Below are 16,101 nucleotides of genomic sequence, written 5' to 3' on the forward strand. Positions count from 1 at the left end.
CCCCCCCCCCTTCTCGCGCGCCGCGATCGACCCCGCGCGCGCGATCGCCCCCGCGCGATCGCCCCGCGCGTTCGCATCGCGCGCGCGCGGCATCGACGCCCGCGCGCGCGACGCCGCGGACGCATTCGAACGCCATCGCGCGCGCGGGACCGCCATCGCGAGCGATCGCGATCGACGTTCGCGAGCCGTCGATCGCGTCGCGTCGTCGCTCGCGCGCGCGCGCGCGGATGCGCGGGAAATTATCTCGCCGCGCCGCGGTGTCGCGAACGCGTCCGCGGCGTCGCGCGCCGGGCGTCGGTCGGGATCGCGCGCGCGCGCGGTGGACGTCCCCTCGCGCACTGTTCGCCCACACAACGGGTCTCACCGAGCCACACGCGGACCCCACATGTGGGTCTCACCGAGCCACACGCGGACCCACACGCGGGTCTCACCGAGCCACACGCGGACCCCACGACCGCGGCGACGCGTCGCCCCGCCCCGCCCGCCCCCGCGCTCGGCGTCGCGCGCGATGGCGACGGGACCGCGCGCGCGGACGTTACGCGCGGTGACGCTCTTCACCGGATGCGGGGCGGTGGATTACGGGTGCGTCGAGCGCGATGTTGGTGTCGTGAATGGTGATTCGCGACGCCCGCGCGGCGCTCGAGTGGACGACGACGGCGGTCGTGGACGACGCGACGGGTGACGCGAGGGACGACGCGAGAGGTGGACTGACGATGAGTGATGCACGTGATCGCGCGCGCGCAGATTGACGCAGGCTGGACACGAGGTGCGGGCGCAGTGCGAACGCGACGAGGCGGCGCGGGCGGTTTTGGACGCGCGGTTTCAGGGCGTCCGTCGAGCGCGAGAGGCGTCGGAGATGGACGTCTTGCCGATTGATACGGATGTGTTGTTCGTTGGGTTGATGACGCGAGAGTACGAGGGGTCGTGGCGAGAGTCGTGGACGCGCGACGGCGCGGCGGGGGCGCTGAAGCACGCGTTGCGCCTCGGGTGCGGGAGCAGAGTGCCGTGGTTGGTGATCGAGGCGAGAGGGAAGATGTTAGACGCCGGTGACGGGGGGGCGCAGGGTGAACCGCCGTTGATTCACGGCTTTGTCACCGAGTTGGAGCGATTGGGGTACTCGTGGGCGCACAGAACAGTCGCCTCGGCGGCGTTTGGGGTGCCAGACGTGAGCGCCAGAGTGTTGCTCGTCGCCAGTCGCGTGGGCGATCCGCGAGATGTTTTACTCACCGAGGATGCGGGATCGTTGAAGATCGGACCGCGGTCGCACGAGAATGAGCACACGTTTGTGTTCAATCGACATCCCGAGCGCGGTTTCTGCGTGTACGCCGACGTGTGTCAAGGATTTCACCCTGAATCGAGCGCGTGCGTGCTCACCGCGGCGGGAGGGTTGATACCAATGAGCATTCACGACGCCGAGCGCTTACAGGGGTTACCTCCGGGTTGGACGATGACGACCAGGCCGACGGTGCACGGGAGTCCGCGTGAGGAGCTACAGTCGCGCTGGGACGCGCTCAAATCGACGGATGGATGCGTGTCGTGCTCGTATTGGTTGGGCACGCGCTTGGCAGATCCATACTCGATGAAATTTACGACGGAATCTGTACCGTTTCGCGAGCTCATCCCGAAGAGTTGGCCGGGGGCGGCGTTCAACGTCGGTAACGGTCGCATGAGCGCCCTGTGCTCGCCCTTTGTTCGGCTCATCACCGACCTTCCGTGTTTAGGCTCCTTTATCACAACCTCCTTCTTTGAGGGCGGACCACTGGTCCCGAGAGAGCTCGCATTGGAATGTGCGCGGGCTTTGAGAAAGTCTGGTTGGGAGGTGCCAACACAGCTCCAGGCTTTGGAGAGGAGCGCGACGCCAACGAGTGAGGTCAATGGGGAAGCGGTAATCAACGCACGACGAGCGCAGGTGAAGAGAGAGTCTGAACGCTTGGATGATCCTCCGAGCGTGCCCACGCCCACGCCGTTACCGCAACAGCCACCGGACCACGAGAGTATGCCGCCCGCGATGCCGACTCTGGTCGAGCGCTCGCTGCCTTTGATCAAGACGAAGTCCGGACACTTGGTCGTCGATCACGCCGATGAGGCGGAGGCCAAGCGCTTCAAGCACTCCAGAACGCCCACCTCGGGGGGAGATTACGACACTGGTTCACCTGGTTCGGGTGGACGAATGTCCTTCGTCGCCGGCGTCGGTCTGAGTTCGCGAAAACAGAACCAACTGGTATGGGCAAAGCTTCCGGGGCATCCGTTTTGGCCGGGCTTGCGCGTTAATCTCGAGACTGATTTCATCCCCGAGGACGCGCGCAAGATGTCTCGAGACGGAGAAGTTCTCGTCGTATTTTTTGGCGAAAATTCCTTCGGGTGGGTGCGGGAGGAGAACTGCTTAGATTTTAGCGAGCATTACGAGTCGAAGAGTCGCGATCCGGCAAGGAACAAGTCGCGATTCCAAGCGGCGTTGAAGCAGGCGAACGACGAGCATTTTATTAGAGAGACTATGCAGGAGCGCGACAAACTGCGCAAAATCGCAATGAAGAATGGAGGTCACAAGTTCCGCTCTCGCGGTGGGTCGCCCATGCCAGAGCTGCGAGGTTGCATGTGCAAGGTGTGCACGAGCGTGTCTGCCGACGGCAACTCAGAGTCGCCCAAGTGTATTCGAGTGGAGGCAGCGGATAGCGCGAGCCGAGGACACATCGGTGCCAAGCTCACGATCCAAGGCAAGACCGTCGTGGGTAAACAAATTTTCGTCTTCTGGCCGCTTGATAAGGCGTCGTATCCGGGTAAGATTGTGGACTACGATCCCATCGAGCTCAGGCACTGCGTCGAGTACGCGGAGGATGGCGTAAAGGAGTTTTTATCGCTCTGGAAGGAGGATATCACCTTGGCGCCGGGTGAGACCGTCGGGGCGAGCATTCCCGATGTGGACGACGTGGGGGCGGATCTCCTGATGGAACTCGCAGCGAGGTGCTAACGACGTAAAGAGTCGAGTGAAATATTTTCTACGACATACACATCATCGTAGCATGCTGAACACTGAACGCTTTTTGATGTATGATGATGATGAAATGTAATATGAACTACCAGTACGGGCTATTTCAGAGCTACTACGCGACGCTATCAAGGGAATCGTACTCGGTCGGCCCGCTCTCGCGAGACGCACTCCGATGATGCTGCGGCGATGCCGTGGTGAAGTGCTCAATCTCGTTCTCGTCGCGAGTCTCCTCTTGCTCGTCTCGCTCGTCTCGCCGCACGCTACTCTCGCTGAGATCGAACGTGTTCATACGCGCTATGAAGGACGGTGAGAGGCTCCCATCCGATTCCAGGTGCGCGCTCGGCGACGGCACGCCCCGATCGTGCGCGCGCTCCCTCCGAATATCCGCGTTTGCTTTTCGAACGCAATCCATGACGTCGATCATCGTCTGTGCGATCGCACGCCCCTCGTGCGTGCGAACATCCACAGAATTAAACGACTCCATGTTGCCCTGAGATAAAACCGTCGCGCTCATCAACGCGGAGACCTCGGTGCGCACATGTTTCAGCTCGTCTCTAAGTGCGTCTCGCTCGCGCACGGCACGTTCGCGCTCCTCGCGCTCGTGCGTCAATTGTTCCATCAGCTCCTTCATTTTCGTCTCTCGCCGTCTCGTCGCGGTCGGGGACTCCGAGGTGTGCGCGCGTTCGAGCTCGCGCTCTCGCGCCTCCAAGAGCTCCTTCGTCTTTTCCAACTCCCATCGAACCTCCGTGAGCGTCTCCCACTGCTCGATCGTCATCGACTGCGTCGTCGCCGCCATCGCCGCTCGCGGTTCGATATCCGATTCCTTCACGACCGTGTCAACCGTCGAATCCGCCTTTTGTATTGAGCTCGCGACGCCCGTCGCGCTCGCGACGCCCGTCGCGCTCGCGCCGCTCGCCTCGCGACTCGTCGCCGCGTGTTGCTTACGCGCCAATCGCGTCGCCCGATCTCTCGTCTCCTGTCTCGTGCAGTACGCTCGCGTTCCCGGATTCAAACGACGCGCGAACGAAATCTCCAACGCGTCGTCGTCCCCGCCCTCCACCGCGCGTCGTCGCAACGCCCGCTGCCAATACAGCACCGCGAACAAATCAAACGTCGCCTGAAACTCACCGCGCATCGTCGCCTCGACGTCCAACGCGTTCGCCGGCACCCGTTCTCGCGCCAAGATCCCTCGCACCGCGTCCCACGGCGCTTTCGAAGCCGCCCGCGTTCGCGCGCGACGCGCGTCGTCGTCCCGCCCCCGCCCCTGCGTCCCGAGCACGACCGCCTCGTACGACTCCGGATACGCCCACGCGCAGCACGCGAGCGCGGCGGTCCCGGTGCGGAGATCGTTCCACCGCTCGCACTCGCGCGCGGTGCCGTACGTCGCGACCGCGCACGCCCTCGCGTGCGCGAGTAATTCACTTTTATCAATCATCGCGACGCGTCGCCGCGCGCGCTCGATCGCGTCGCGCGCGGACGACCGAGACGACTCGGGCGCGCGTATCTCACCTCGCTCGGCGCGTCGACGCGCGCGCGGGGGCGTCGGGCGTCGACGCGCGGCGGTCGACGGACGCGCGGCCGGCGCGCTCGACCCGCAGTCCTAAACCCTATACCCTATACCCTAATACCCGCATTCGTCCACAACCCTAACTCCCGAACCCCTAAAAAATCGACCGCGACCCCGACGACGCCGATGGACGCATACATGGGATGTTTGGCATCGATGTATGCGACGCCCACCCCCGAGGCCGCGCGCGATGATGAGTGATGGTTTTTTGAATCGCTCGCGCGCGTCATCCGTCGCCCGCGCGACGACTCGCGGCGTCGCGAGCGATCGGCGCGCGCGCGGTGACGACGACGTCCGCGCGGGGGCGCTCGCGCGCGCGCGATGCCGGCGTACGCGACGGCGGCGACGATCGTGAATGATGTGAAGACATCATCGATGAAAACGCGCTTCATCGACGCGTCGTGGTCCGCCGACGGCGACGGGCGACGGGCGTTCGCGACGAAACGGATCCCGGGGGCGGTGTTTTACGACCACGACGCGTCGTGTGATCTCAGCTCGCCGTTACCGCAGGCGTTTCCGTCGAGGGCGACGCACGCGGAGTACGCGGGCGGAGCGCTCGGGACGCGCGCGAGCGATGACGTCGTGGTGTACGCGCAGAGCGGTGACTCGTGCGCGGCGGAGAGAGTGGCGTGGGTGTTCGTTGAACACGGGCACGAGGGCGCGGTGCGCGTGATGCGAGGAGGGTTGGAGGCGTACGAGGCGTGCGGCGGCGTCGTGGAGACGGGCGAGGAGAGCGCGCGGGAGTACGACTCGGTGGAGTACGAGGGCGAGGCGCGGGAGAAGGGCAAGGGGCGATTGGTGACCGCTCGCGAGCTGTTGACGAATCTCAGCACGCAGCGGTTGCAGGTTTTGGATTGTCGCGCGCCGGAGGTTTTCGCGGGCGCGGCGCGGGACTGCGCGCACGTGCGGATACAAGGACGAGCGATTCAGTTCGAGGGGTTTCGCGAGGGGCACGTCCCGGGGGCGAAGAATTTGTATTACAAGCGCATTCTCGAGTGCACGGAGAGCGATCTTACGGCGTTGTTCGAGAGCGCGGGGTTGGATCTGACAATGCCAGTGGCGGTGGTAGGATCCGGCGGCGTCGACGCCGCGCCGATGGTAGCGTCCGCGCTTGAGCGCGCTGGGTGCTCGGGCGTGTACGTGCTCAAGGATGGGATGTGCGCGTGGTGCACGGCGCAAGGAAGCTCGTATCCGATGTCTCTGGAGAACGCGTCTCCGCACGCGTCACACAACGAAAAGCGGCTCATTGTGTGGGCGGTGACGCGCTCTCGAAGCACCGCGCTCGAGCGCTCGTTGTCAAAGCACTCCGAGTCCATGGTTATGCATGAGCTTCTTACCGAACCGTACCTCAAGGAGAATAACCCGACGAATTACGCCAAGATTGTGAGTGGGCAATCGGAGCAACAGCTCGCGAGCAGCGGGTGCAGTTACGCCACCATGTTGGAGGTGATGACGGCAGACTACTCTGCGCAGGGTCGTCCCTTCTTCTTCTCCAAAGAACTGTCGTGCTATTTCGATTTGACTCAAATGAACTCGTCTTGGCTTAAGAGATTCTCGCACGTGGTTCTCATTAGACGCCCAGAGCACGCGTTGGAATCATTCTATCGAGTCTCCATTGAGTCTCCCGAGGAGAGCACGTACTTTGATCCCTCCGAGGCTGGATTCGTGGAAGCGTTTGGCATCGTGAATGCCCTCAAGCGCATCAACGCCAAGGTCATGGTGATCGACGCCGACGCCGATCTGTTGGCTCGACCTGAGGCGACAATGCAAGAGTTGTGCAAGCTTGCGTCAGTAAATTTCGAGAGCTCGATGTTGCACTGGAAACCGGCGGAGCTGTCGACATGGATCAAGTTTCGCGGATGGCACGACGATGCGGCAAAATCGACCGGATTCACAGCTGTGGACAAACCGCCGTTGCAGAACGTCCCTTCGGAGGTCCACGAAGCGGCGGCTAAAAATCAACCATATTATGAAGCGGTGTCGTGGGAGAGATCCGAATCGGCAGATCAGTGGCCGATTTTACGACAATCCACCGAGACTGGCGTCAAATCGTGCAAGTTTTCTGTTGTCTTGTGCGCATCGGACGAAGGCGCGACGGACATGGCTCCTCGACTGGCCGCAGCTCGATTGAGCGGCGTCAATGTGTATGAATTCAAATCAACAGAAATAGCTGAGGCTTCAAAGAAGTGCCCGTTCCTCTTTGACGAACCCATTGTACTGGTCGGTAACCATAAGCCGACGTTGTACATGGCGGAAGCTCTTCGTGAGCGAGCACAAAAGGAGGGTACGCTGTCCATCGTCCGAATCGTGTGCGTCGACGAGATGGATCACCGAGTGGTCCCAGAGGGATACAAGTACACATGGGTTCGCGAGGAATCTCTCGCGGACCAAACCGTCATGGACGAGGTGCTAAAGAGCGTGATAGATGACATCGAGACCGCTCAAAGTGAGGCTGCGAAGGAGGTGGAAGAAGTGAACGGATTGGCTGCGTCGTACGAGGCGACAACGGCGGCGACGCACTGGCGATCAGGTTTGGCAATGGCACTTCAAGACGCTCGTTCGAACAAACCGTGCGTCACCGACGCGACGAGCACGTACACGTTGCGAGAGGTGTACTCCCGCGCGTATCACGTTGCGAACATCCTCACCGAGCGAGGCGGGACGAACTGCCGAGTCGGCTTGTTTCTTCTTGCCTCTGCGTCCTCTGTTTGGTGCGCTATGGGCTCGCTGTTGTGTGAGTCTGTGTTTTGCGAGATCCCCGCATGGTACCGCGACACCGATCTTGAGCGCGTGTTGAGGTTGAACGAATCGAAAGTCATCCTTACTTCTCGAGATCTCTCAAAGTTCGTGCCGGCAGAATTCCAGCATATGATCGTCATCATCGAGGATGTTGACTGCGACGCGGACTTGAGCGGCGAACTCCATCCCGCGCTCACTCGTCCCGACACCCCGGATGCTCCGGGATTTTCTGTTCTCACGAGTGGTACAACGGGTGTCAGTAAAATTCTTTGCTGTCCGCAATCTGCGCTGACGGATTCACAGACGGTTATAGGACCACACATGCGCGGCGACGACGTGATGGGGAGCTTCTGGGTTTATTACTACTTCTTCATCCCACTGCTCGCTGGACGCACAATGTCAATCATTCCCAACGATTTCTTCCTCAAGCCACGAGAGCTGGTGCAGTACATCCAAAAACAAAAGATGACCATGCTCTACCTCAGTCCGAGCATCCTGGAGAGCTGCTTGCTTCACTGCACGCCGCGCGAGTTCGCTGACGGGCTGAAAGAAGTGCACACTATTTTATTGACAGGTGAGCGTGTACGCATGCAGACGCGCATCCTCGTCGCAGAACGTACGCTCTCACCCGAACTCGATTGATCGACGTCTACAGCACGAACGAGACTGGTGATCTCGCGATATCGGATTACGGCGGAGCCTTCTTCCTTCGCGAGGGAACGCAAGCGCGCGTGCTGACCGATGACGGTAAACTTGCAATTCGTGGGACCGTGGGTCAACTTCACATCAAAAAGAGCGGGTTACTGTGCGGCTTTTACTCCGACAGCGGTTACACCTCGATTGACGGTGGCTGGTACTTCACCGGCGACCTCGTTAGGTGGCTCGGTCGCAACCGGTTGACGTTTGAGTCGAGACAAAAGTCGTCTTATGTTAAGATTCGCGGGTTCAAAGTCTCGCCCATCGCAGTGCAAGACGTCCTTCTGAAGATGCCTGTCATCAAACAAGCAATCGTGAGCACCGTGGGCACTTCTGACGTCGACCAGCAACTGGTAGCGGGGATTTCGTTTCACAGCGGTATGCGAGCGACGGAGATTGAGCTGCGCGAGCATATGTCGGAGCACGTGCCGAATTACATGATTCCGTCCACGTTCTATGACTTTGGCGACAAGGTTTCCACGGCGACTTCGGGCAAGGCGAGCAAACTCGACGTTAGTAGGCTGAGTAAGATCACAGATTCGGCCATAGCGGCCGAACTGTCGACGAAGGAAGCTGAAGTTGTCGAGGTATGGCGCCAAGTTCTGGATCAACCGGAGAAGACGTTCGCCTCGAGCGAGAGCTTCTTCGATTACGGTGGAAGCTTGAAGTTCGTCGAGCTCGCCGCGGCACTGTCGAAAAAGTGGGGTGTGAGCCTCACTGTACCTGAGGTCATCGCAAAACCCACTTTGGCTGAGATGGCGATCCTTTCTGAGGATTATCAAAATGCCAAATTTGAACCTGACGTTGAAGTGGCGAAGTACGACTTTACAAACTTTGCCCGTACGCCAAGGAAGACTGCTTCGGGCAAGAAGACTGTTCTGCTTACCGGTGCTACTGGCTTCCTCGGAGCGTACTTACTCGAAGAGCTCGCGAAGACGGACGATATCGGCAAGATATATGCCGTCGTTCGTGCTCAGGACAAGACGTCGGCGCAGAATCGTGTGGTCGATGTCTTCACGAAGCGCGGAATCACTTTCCACGATAAGATCACGGCGAAGACCACTTTTTTGTGCGGTGATATGGCCAAACCGTCGTACGGAATCCTTGACGACGTCTTGAACCCGATCCTCGAATCCATCGACGTCGTCATTAGCGGTGGCGCCGAGGTGAACATGGTTAAGTCATACTCAGCTCTCGAAAAAGTAAACGTTGGCGGTACGTACAACGGGCTCGCAATCGCCTCGCGCGCGGGTGCCAAGCACATCCTCATCTCGACGCAGTACCCGCTTCCAGGGGAAGTTCCGACGGGATACCGACGGAGCAAAGAGGTCGCCGAGCTCTTGTGCGCACGAGCGCAAAAGGAGGCTGCGGTCGAGTCGGCAGTGTTGCTCTTCGGTGATATCGGAATCTCTCGCGCTCAGGGATCGCTCGCCCCCGATGACGATTACATCGTCATCTTCCTCCGCGCGTGCCTTGAGACTGGATTCTTCCCGCGCACGGACTGGGCTGTGAGTATTTTGTCCATCGATGATTGCGTAAAGATGCTCTCTTCCATCTCAACGGATGGCAAGTACGATCGCTACGCCTACGATGGCGTCTCACGAGAGGTCAAGGGTCGACTCATGGAGTTCTCTCAGCTATACGATTGGCTCAACGCCGAGTACGCGCTTCGATTGTGCAGCTACGAGGGCTGGCTCAACGCCGTCAAGGCGGGTGCGGCGGAGGGTAAAGAGGTGCTTCAGCGCGTCTTGCTCACCATTGACGCCATGGAAGTTGAACTCAAGGCAGAGGGCGAACATTTCAGATCCGCGAACGAGAAGGACGACGCGCTCTTCTCCGTGGACGACGCCTGGGGAAAGAACCTCGTGAGCGCACTTCTTTTGGAGAAGTACAGTGGCGAGCTTCAGACGGACGACAAGGACACGACTATAGGCTATGCGGCGTTGGCGCAAAACGAGGATCTCGTGCCCATCAAGTATCGACTACCAGACATGACCCCGTCCTCGGTGGAGCTACGCGTGGAGTACTGCGGGTTGTGCGGAAGTGACGATCACTTGATCGTGGGCGATTACGGCGAGTACGCGGTTTGGCCGCAGGTGTGCGGTCACGAAGTCGTCGGTGTCGTCACGCAGGTGGGATCGGCGGTGACGACGCTCAAACCTGGCCAGCGCGTGGGCGTGGGGTGGCAGAGCTCGTCTTGCCATGACTGCGAGTGGTGCGCTCGAGGTGACGAACAGTTGTGCTCCGCCGTCGGGTGTACGTGTTGCGAGGGCAACAAGGGCGGTTTCGCTGATCGCATGAGATTGAACGACGCGCAGTTCTGCTACAAGATTCCCGATGAGCTCGCTTCCGCGGAAGTTGCGCCACTCTTGTGCGGAGGTCAAACCGTATGGACGCCGCTCAACGAGCAAACTAAATCGGGTGATCGCGTTGGCGTGCTTGGTCTTGGCGGTCTGGGCCACATGGCGATCAAGTTCGCCAAGGCTCTCGGCAGAGAGGTCACGGCGATTTCGTCATCAGCGAGCAAGCGCGCCGACGCGATGTCCCACGGTGCGTCGCACTTCTTGCTCCACTCCGATGATGAAGCCATGGAAGCGGCCGCACAGTCGCTCGATTTCATATTAGTGACTATCGCTACCAACAAGGAGGTCGATTTCTCCAAGTTTTTCCCCCTCCTGCGTCCGAGGGGGACAATTTGTTTCGTCGGCATGTGCCCACCCATCTCCGCCGACGTCTTCACGCTCGGCTTCACCATGAACAACATAACCACCTCCAACACAGGCGGTAAGAAGGACATGGTTCAGATGCTTGATTTCTGCGCCAGACACAAGATCGGCGCCGCGGTCGCGATCAGCCCACTCAGCGAGATCAACACCGCCCTGAGCAAGCTCCGAAGCGGCGACTCCCACTTCCGCCACGTCCTGAGCAACGACGTGCAACACGCGTCGAAGCGCGCCACCGCGTGATCCCTCCGGCCGCTCCCGGTACTAACACTTTTCAATTAAAATCCCACAATAGATCCGCTCGCGCGCCATCGACGTCGTCATCGACCGCGTCCGCGTCCGCGTCCGCGCGCCGCCGAGCGCGCTCGATGAAAAAATCTGCGCCACCACTAATCCACAATCCAGGTCCTCACTCTGGCGCGCCCCTCGTGCGTCGCCCCTCGCGCCGCGTCCGATCCACCGTCGACGCCATCGTCCGCGGGCCGCTCGATGCCACCGTCGACGCGCGCGAACGACGCGCGGACGTCGACGTCGGTCGTTCAAGACGCGCCGGGACGCCAAAAAACCTCCGCTGGACGAAAACACATCGCGCTCGTCGCCGATGAGACGGCCAAGGCGATCCAGCGCGGATTCAGCCTGACGAAGAAACATTTCAATCGACAATTCAGAAAGTTGCGGATACGACAGTCGAAGACGGGCTCGATGCGCGTGCGCAGACTGTGGACCAAGGTGCACCGAGGGAATCGGCTCGGCGTGGACGACGACGCGGACATGTTGACGAATCATCTCGGGGTGTGTTTGCAGTTTGCGTTCACGGCGATGCAGGGAGAGAGAGAGGCGTTTGAAAGCGGGGTGTACGATGGCGTATGGCCGGAGATGGGTGGGGTGACGCGGGAGGTGTACAGCGCGAGCGGACTGCGGTTGGCGAACGACGAGGCGCTGCCGGATTTCGCCTACGTTGTCGAGGCGCCGAAGGAGTTCGCGGAGTTGAGAAGGGCGTGGGGGATGGGCGCGGCGTCGTACGGGGAGAGTTTTCGGTTGGAAGGTCTGAACGCGAAGTTTGACGCGGTGAGCGTCGTGGGCAACATCAAGCAAGGGAAGGTGACCACGGAAGGCGGCCGTTTGGGGACGAGTTCGACGACGTTGCGAGTGATCTCGCAGGCTTTGGCGAGCGGGAAGTCGAAAAGTTGGTTCTTCTGCAGCGAGGACGGGACGTTGCTCGTGAAGACGTGCGATGAGAAGGAGAAGAAGACGCTATTGCGGATTTTGCCAGACTATCTCGATTACGTACGGGAAAACGGAACGACGAGCATGCTTCCGCAGATTTACGGCCTGTACACCATCAAGTTCGCCGCGTCGAAACGGCCGCTGAGCTTCATCGTGATGAACTACTGGTTCGCTTCGTCGAAGAGCATCACACGAAGATTTGATTTGAAGGGGAGCACGTGTGGACGTCACGCAAGCGAGCGAGAGCTCGCGAAGGGTTCCGCGTGTATTTATAAGGACAACGACTTCGATGACAAGGATGCGGTGCGCACGAAACACAACACAGCGATACTTGACGCTTTGCGAAAGGACACCGAGTTCCTGAGCGGGTTAAACCTCATAGACTACTCGCTCGTGTATGGCGAATACGAAGCGTCCACGCCGAAGGAACTTCTAGAGGCGCAAAGCGCGTTCGAAGAGTTCGAGGGAACGGATAATTGGGTGATCCGGCAGCGCGCTGCGGCGGTGACGATGGCGGCGGCGGCGGATCGCGAGATGGAAGAGAAAATGTCGGTCGGTAACAGTAAGGATCACAGCGACGAAGAGTCCATCGGTCACCAGAGCGACACCTCGGAGGAGATTCTTATACTAGAAAAGGCGTCCATGTTCACACCGTTCATACACGATGTGGCGCGTTTGAATCAACTGCGTACGGTGAACCGGCCCGCGGGCGCCGTTTTCATCGGCGTCATAGACATACTCACAACGTGGAATCCGCGGAAAAAGGTAGAGTGGTTCTTCTCCAGCTTTTTATACTGCGGCAAAGATGTTTCGTGTCAGCGCCCCAAGTTCTACGCGAAGAGGTTCAATTCGTTCATGGAGAATAGTGTGTTCCTTCCACCGGAGCAGGGAATGGCGTCGCCTCGTCCATCGAATGATTCGGAGGCATCGCAAGGTAGGACTGTCAGAGAGTAGAATGCCCATGTGACACAGTACAAAACAATCCTCAGTTCGCGACGCTCGATGCGTCCTTCGTCATCATCCCCCGCCTTCGATTGGTGCGTCGGTACCGTCGCGATGCTTTTGTTGCTCCACGGCTCTCACGTGGACGCGGTTCGACTCGGTCCCGTTCGAGCGTACGAGGCGCCGCTGCTCACGCCCATCGTCGCGCCTGGTTTCCTGGAGTCATGGCAGCCGACAACCTGGACCGTCCCGGCGCCCGCGCCGTCGTCCAACGACTACGCCGATTACGCAACGCTCGAGGACGACGTCGACGAGACCGACGCCGCGCCGTCGTCGCACGGATTCCATAGCGTCGACTGGGGTTGGTGGCGTCGCGCGTACGAGAACGCGCGCGTCGGCCCCGCCGAGATCATCACCCGCCGAGAGGGATGGACCGGCGCCTCCGTCACCGCTGCGACGACGATAGAGATCGATCCCAGCGGATGACATGGCGACGTCCATCGTCGGGCGTTCGCTCGTAACATGTCGCGCGTCACATGTGAGCCGCTTCACGCGACGTCGACGCGCCAACCACCCCTCACAATCCTTCGCGTCCGACGCGCGCGCGAAAATGCGTCACGAAAATTCCACCCGTCGTCGTCAACGAAGACCGCGAGACGTCATCGACGAAAAGCTCGGGAGACCCGACGCATCGGACGATGATGATTCGAAGTCACAAAACCGTTACGAAACCACGACGAACACGCTCGATGAGGACGAACAGCGCGCGGTGATCGACGCGTTCGTTCGAGCGCACGCGCAGTCGAGATTGACCGCGGCGCGCGGGCTTGGACTCGCGTCCGTGGCGCTGTCGCTCGGGTACTTCATTGGACGGTGCGCGCTCGGGTACGGCGCGCCGAGCGGGACGGACGCGTGGGGACGATGCCCGCACAACGCGCGCGTGTACGTCGATGATGAACGTTGGATGATGGTGGTGTACGTCTTAGACGTTGCTAGCGCGTTGAGCGCGGCGTTGGCGGGAATGGGGGCGTGGACGAGGATGCGGCGCGGCGAGACGGGTGAAAATTGGTGGAGCGCGTTCGGCGCGCGCGTCGGCGCGTCGGCGTCGTTAGGATGGTTGTCGCTGGCGTTTTTCGTCTCCGGAGCGACCGTAGTAAACGTAGCGCAAGGTTTGGTCCCGTTCGCGTTCGCGTGGGCGTGCTCGCAGGTCGCTCGAACGCAGGAGGAACACGCGCGGGGAATCGAGGATTTAAAGGCGCGAATGTATCGGCACGAAAAAATCTGAGTTATAGACACCGAAATCAATCCAAGAGAAGAAATAAAACAGAAAAAATGTTTCGTATCACGGGAATCCTCCGGAGAGTAAGCGATCGACCGCGGCGTGGACGTTACCGCCCGTGGCTTGTAACGCGCGAATGTTCTCCGCCGCGTCAAAGAAGCCCATGTCGTTCAGTTGCGACAGTTGCGACGCGTACACCTCCTCCGGTGGTCCCGCGGGTTGCGGAGGTGCGCCGAACGCACCGAGTCCACCGAGTCCACCGAGAGCGCCGAGGTCGGGCATGCCACCCGCGCCTCCGAACGCGTTGTTCCCTTGCAGCGTACTGAGCGCCTGTTGCATTTGCGCCATGGCGCGCAAGTTCTCCGGATTCATCATTTGTCGAAGGAAATCGGGATTTGAGAGAGTCTCCCGCATCGCCGGATTCGACTCCATCATCCTTCGAGCCTCAGGATTCATGCTGAGCATGGACTCCATCATCTGCGGATTCGACATCACGTTTTCCATCGCCGAACGCATGGCGGGGTTCGAAAGCAACTGCGCCATCTGTTCCATCTGCGCCGCCGGGTCGCCGCCGCCGTCGCCGCCGAGCCCACCGAGCCCACCGAGCCCACCGAGCGCACCGAAATCAGGCATGCCACCCGCACTCGCCGCCCCAGAGCCCGCCGAATCTCCACCGGCGTTCCACGGATTTGGAAGCGGTCCGTCCGCGTTCGACGTCGGCGTCCCCGTCGTCCCCCCTCCCGCCGCCGCGCGCTCGCGCTCCGCCCGCTCGATCGGCTCCTGCACGTCTCTGTACATTCGCGTCAATGCGTTGAACCCACCGGGCATGCTAGAAATATTCGACATCGCCCGATCGTTGCTCCGCATCTGCTCTTGCATGAGCGCCGGGTTCCCCATCGCGTTGAACATCTGCCGCAAAGTCGAGGGATCCGTGAGCGCCTGTCGAAGCTCCGGATTCGCCGCCATCGCCTCCCTAATCCCAGGTTGCGACTCAAACATCTCTCGTAGCGTCTCCGGGCTCTCATTCAACAGCGCATCGAGCTGCGAGCGGATGAATGGATTATTCAGCATCGCCTGCGCCGCCGCCGGATCCGCCCGCGCGCCGCCGAACGGCGACGTCTCCACCCCCACCGGCGCCGTCGGCGCCGCCGGCACGGGCTCCACCCCCACCCGTTCCGTCTCCCCCCTCCCACCGCTCGCCGCGCTCGACACCACGACGTGCGCCACCGCGTCATCCGTCATCCCGCACGCCTCGAGCGTGTGCGCATCCTTCAGCACCCGCCCCTTGTAAATCAACCGCACGTTCGCCCCCACGTCGCCACCAGCGGCCGCGATCGTCTCCACAACCTTGGCCCGCGCGTCCGCGACCGTGAACGCGCCCGCGTCGACGTCATCGAGCGTGATCTTCTCCCCCGACGCGCGTTTGAGATGCACGCGCATGATGATCCCTCGCTCGGTCGCGCGCGATCGCGCGCGATCGCCGCCGCCGCGATCGCGCGCGCGCGCCGACGTCGATCACCCCGCCGCGCGCCGCGGACGGCGTCGTCGTCGATCGCGCGCGCGGTCGAGGCGACGCGCGATCGCGCGCGGTCGCGTCGCCCCGGGCGTCGACGTGTGCGCCCCCGTACGGGGTTTCGTTTCTGCACCCCCCGGACGTGTGCGCCCCCGTACGGGGTTTCGTTTCTCCACCCCCCGCGCGACCGACCCCGCGCGTGCGCCGCGCGGGGGAGATGCCGATTCCCATATTCGCGCGCGCATAAGCCCATGAAGGTATCGTTCGCGCGCGCGCCCCCCCCGCGCGGCGTCGCACGACGTATTCGAGTGTCTCGTAGACCCATGTGCGACCGCGCGTGACGCGCCCCGTGACGTCGCGCGCGCGACGCCGCGGCCGCGACCGCGAACCGACCCCGCACACGCGCGAACGATGGCGCTCACGCTC

At 61.3% G+C, this 16,101-nt stretch overlaps 7 protein-coding genes across 7 annotated transcripts; 5 read left to right on the plus strand and 2 right to left on the minus strand.

Moving 5' to 3' along the window:
- Positions 1-508: 508 nt before the first annotated feature.
- Positions 509-2,968, plus strand: OT_ostta18g00530 (PWWP; the record flags this gene model as incomplete). Its single annotated transcript, XM_022982953.1, has 2 exons — positions 509-582; positions 745-2,968. The coding sequence occupies 2 exons, from the start codon at positions 509-511 to the stop codon at positions 2,966-2,968; spliced, it is 2,298 nt and encodes a 765-aa protein (XP_022840525.1).
- A 133-nt stretch (positions 2,969-3,101) lies between these two features.
- Positions 3,102-4,424, minus strand: OT_ostta18g00540 (unnamed product; the record flags this gene model as incomplete). Its single annotated transcript, XM_003084048.1, has 1 exon — positions 3,102-4,424. The coding sequence occupies one exon, from the start codon at positions 4,422-4,424 to the stop codon at positions 3,102-3,104; it is 1,323 nt and encodes a 440-aa protein (XP_003084096.1).
- Positions 4,425-4,877: 453 nt separating this feature from the next.
- On the plus strand, positions 4,878-7,937 carry OT_ostta18g00550 (AMP-dependent synthetase/ligase; the record flags this gene model as incomplete). The annotated part of the gene is made up of 1 exon (XM_022982961.1): positions 4,878-7,937. One exon carries the CDS (start codon positions 4,878-4,880, stop codon positions 7,935-7,937), a length of 3,060 nt encoding a protein of 1,019 aa, XP_022840526.1.
- A 344-nt stretch (positions 7,938-8,281) lies between these two features.
- Positions 8,282-10,957, plus strand: OT_ostta18g00555 (Male sterility, NAD-binding; the record flags this gene model as incomplete). Its single annotated transcript, XM_003084050.2, has 1 exon — positions 8,282-10,957. One exon carries the CDS (start codon positions 8,282-8,284, stop codon positions 10,955-10,957), a length of 2,676 nt encoding a protein of 891 aa, XP_003084098.2.
- A 246-nt stretch (positions 10,958-11,203) lies between these two features.
- On the plus strand, positions 11,204-12,895 carry OT_ostta18g00560 (Phosphatidylinositol-4-phosphate 5-kinase, core; the record flags this gene model as incomplete). The annotated part of the gene is made up of 1 exon (XM_022982969.1): positions 11,204-12,895. The coding sequence occupies one exon, from the start codon at positions 11,204-11,206 to the stop codon at positions 12,893-12,895; it is 1,692 nt and encodes a 563-aa protein (XP_022840527.1).
- Positions 12,896-13,493: 598 nt separating this feature from the next.
- Positions 13,494-14,168, plus strand: OT_ostta18g00570 (unnamed product; the record flags this gene model as incomplete). Its single annotated transcript, XM_022982974.1, has 1 exon — positions 13,494-14,168. The coding sequence occupies one exon, from the start codon at positions 13,494-13,496 to the stop codon at positions 14,166-14,168; it is 675 nt and encodes a 224-aa protein (XP_022840528.1).
- Positions 14,169-14,225: 57 nt separating this feature from the next.
- On the minus strand, positions 14,226-15,602 carry OT_ostta18g00580 (UBA-like; the record flags this gene model as incomplete). The annotated part of the gene is made up of 1 exon (XM_003084052.2): positions 14,226-15,602. One exon carries the CDS (start codon positions 15,600-15,602, stop codon positions 14,226-14,228), a length of 1,377 nt encoding a protein of 458 aa, XP_003084100.2.
- Positions 15,603-16,101: the final 499 nt, after the last annotated feature.

This window comes from Ostreococcus tauri (genome assembly GCF_000214015.3).
Source record: "Ostreococcus tauri WGS project CAID00000000 data, contig chromosome 18, whole genome shotgun sequence".
Lineage (NCBI taxonomy): Eukaryota > Viridiplantae > Chlorophyta > Mamiellophyceae > Mamiellales > Bathycoccaceae > Ostreococcus > Ostreococcus tauri.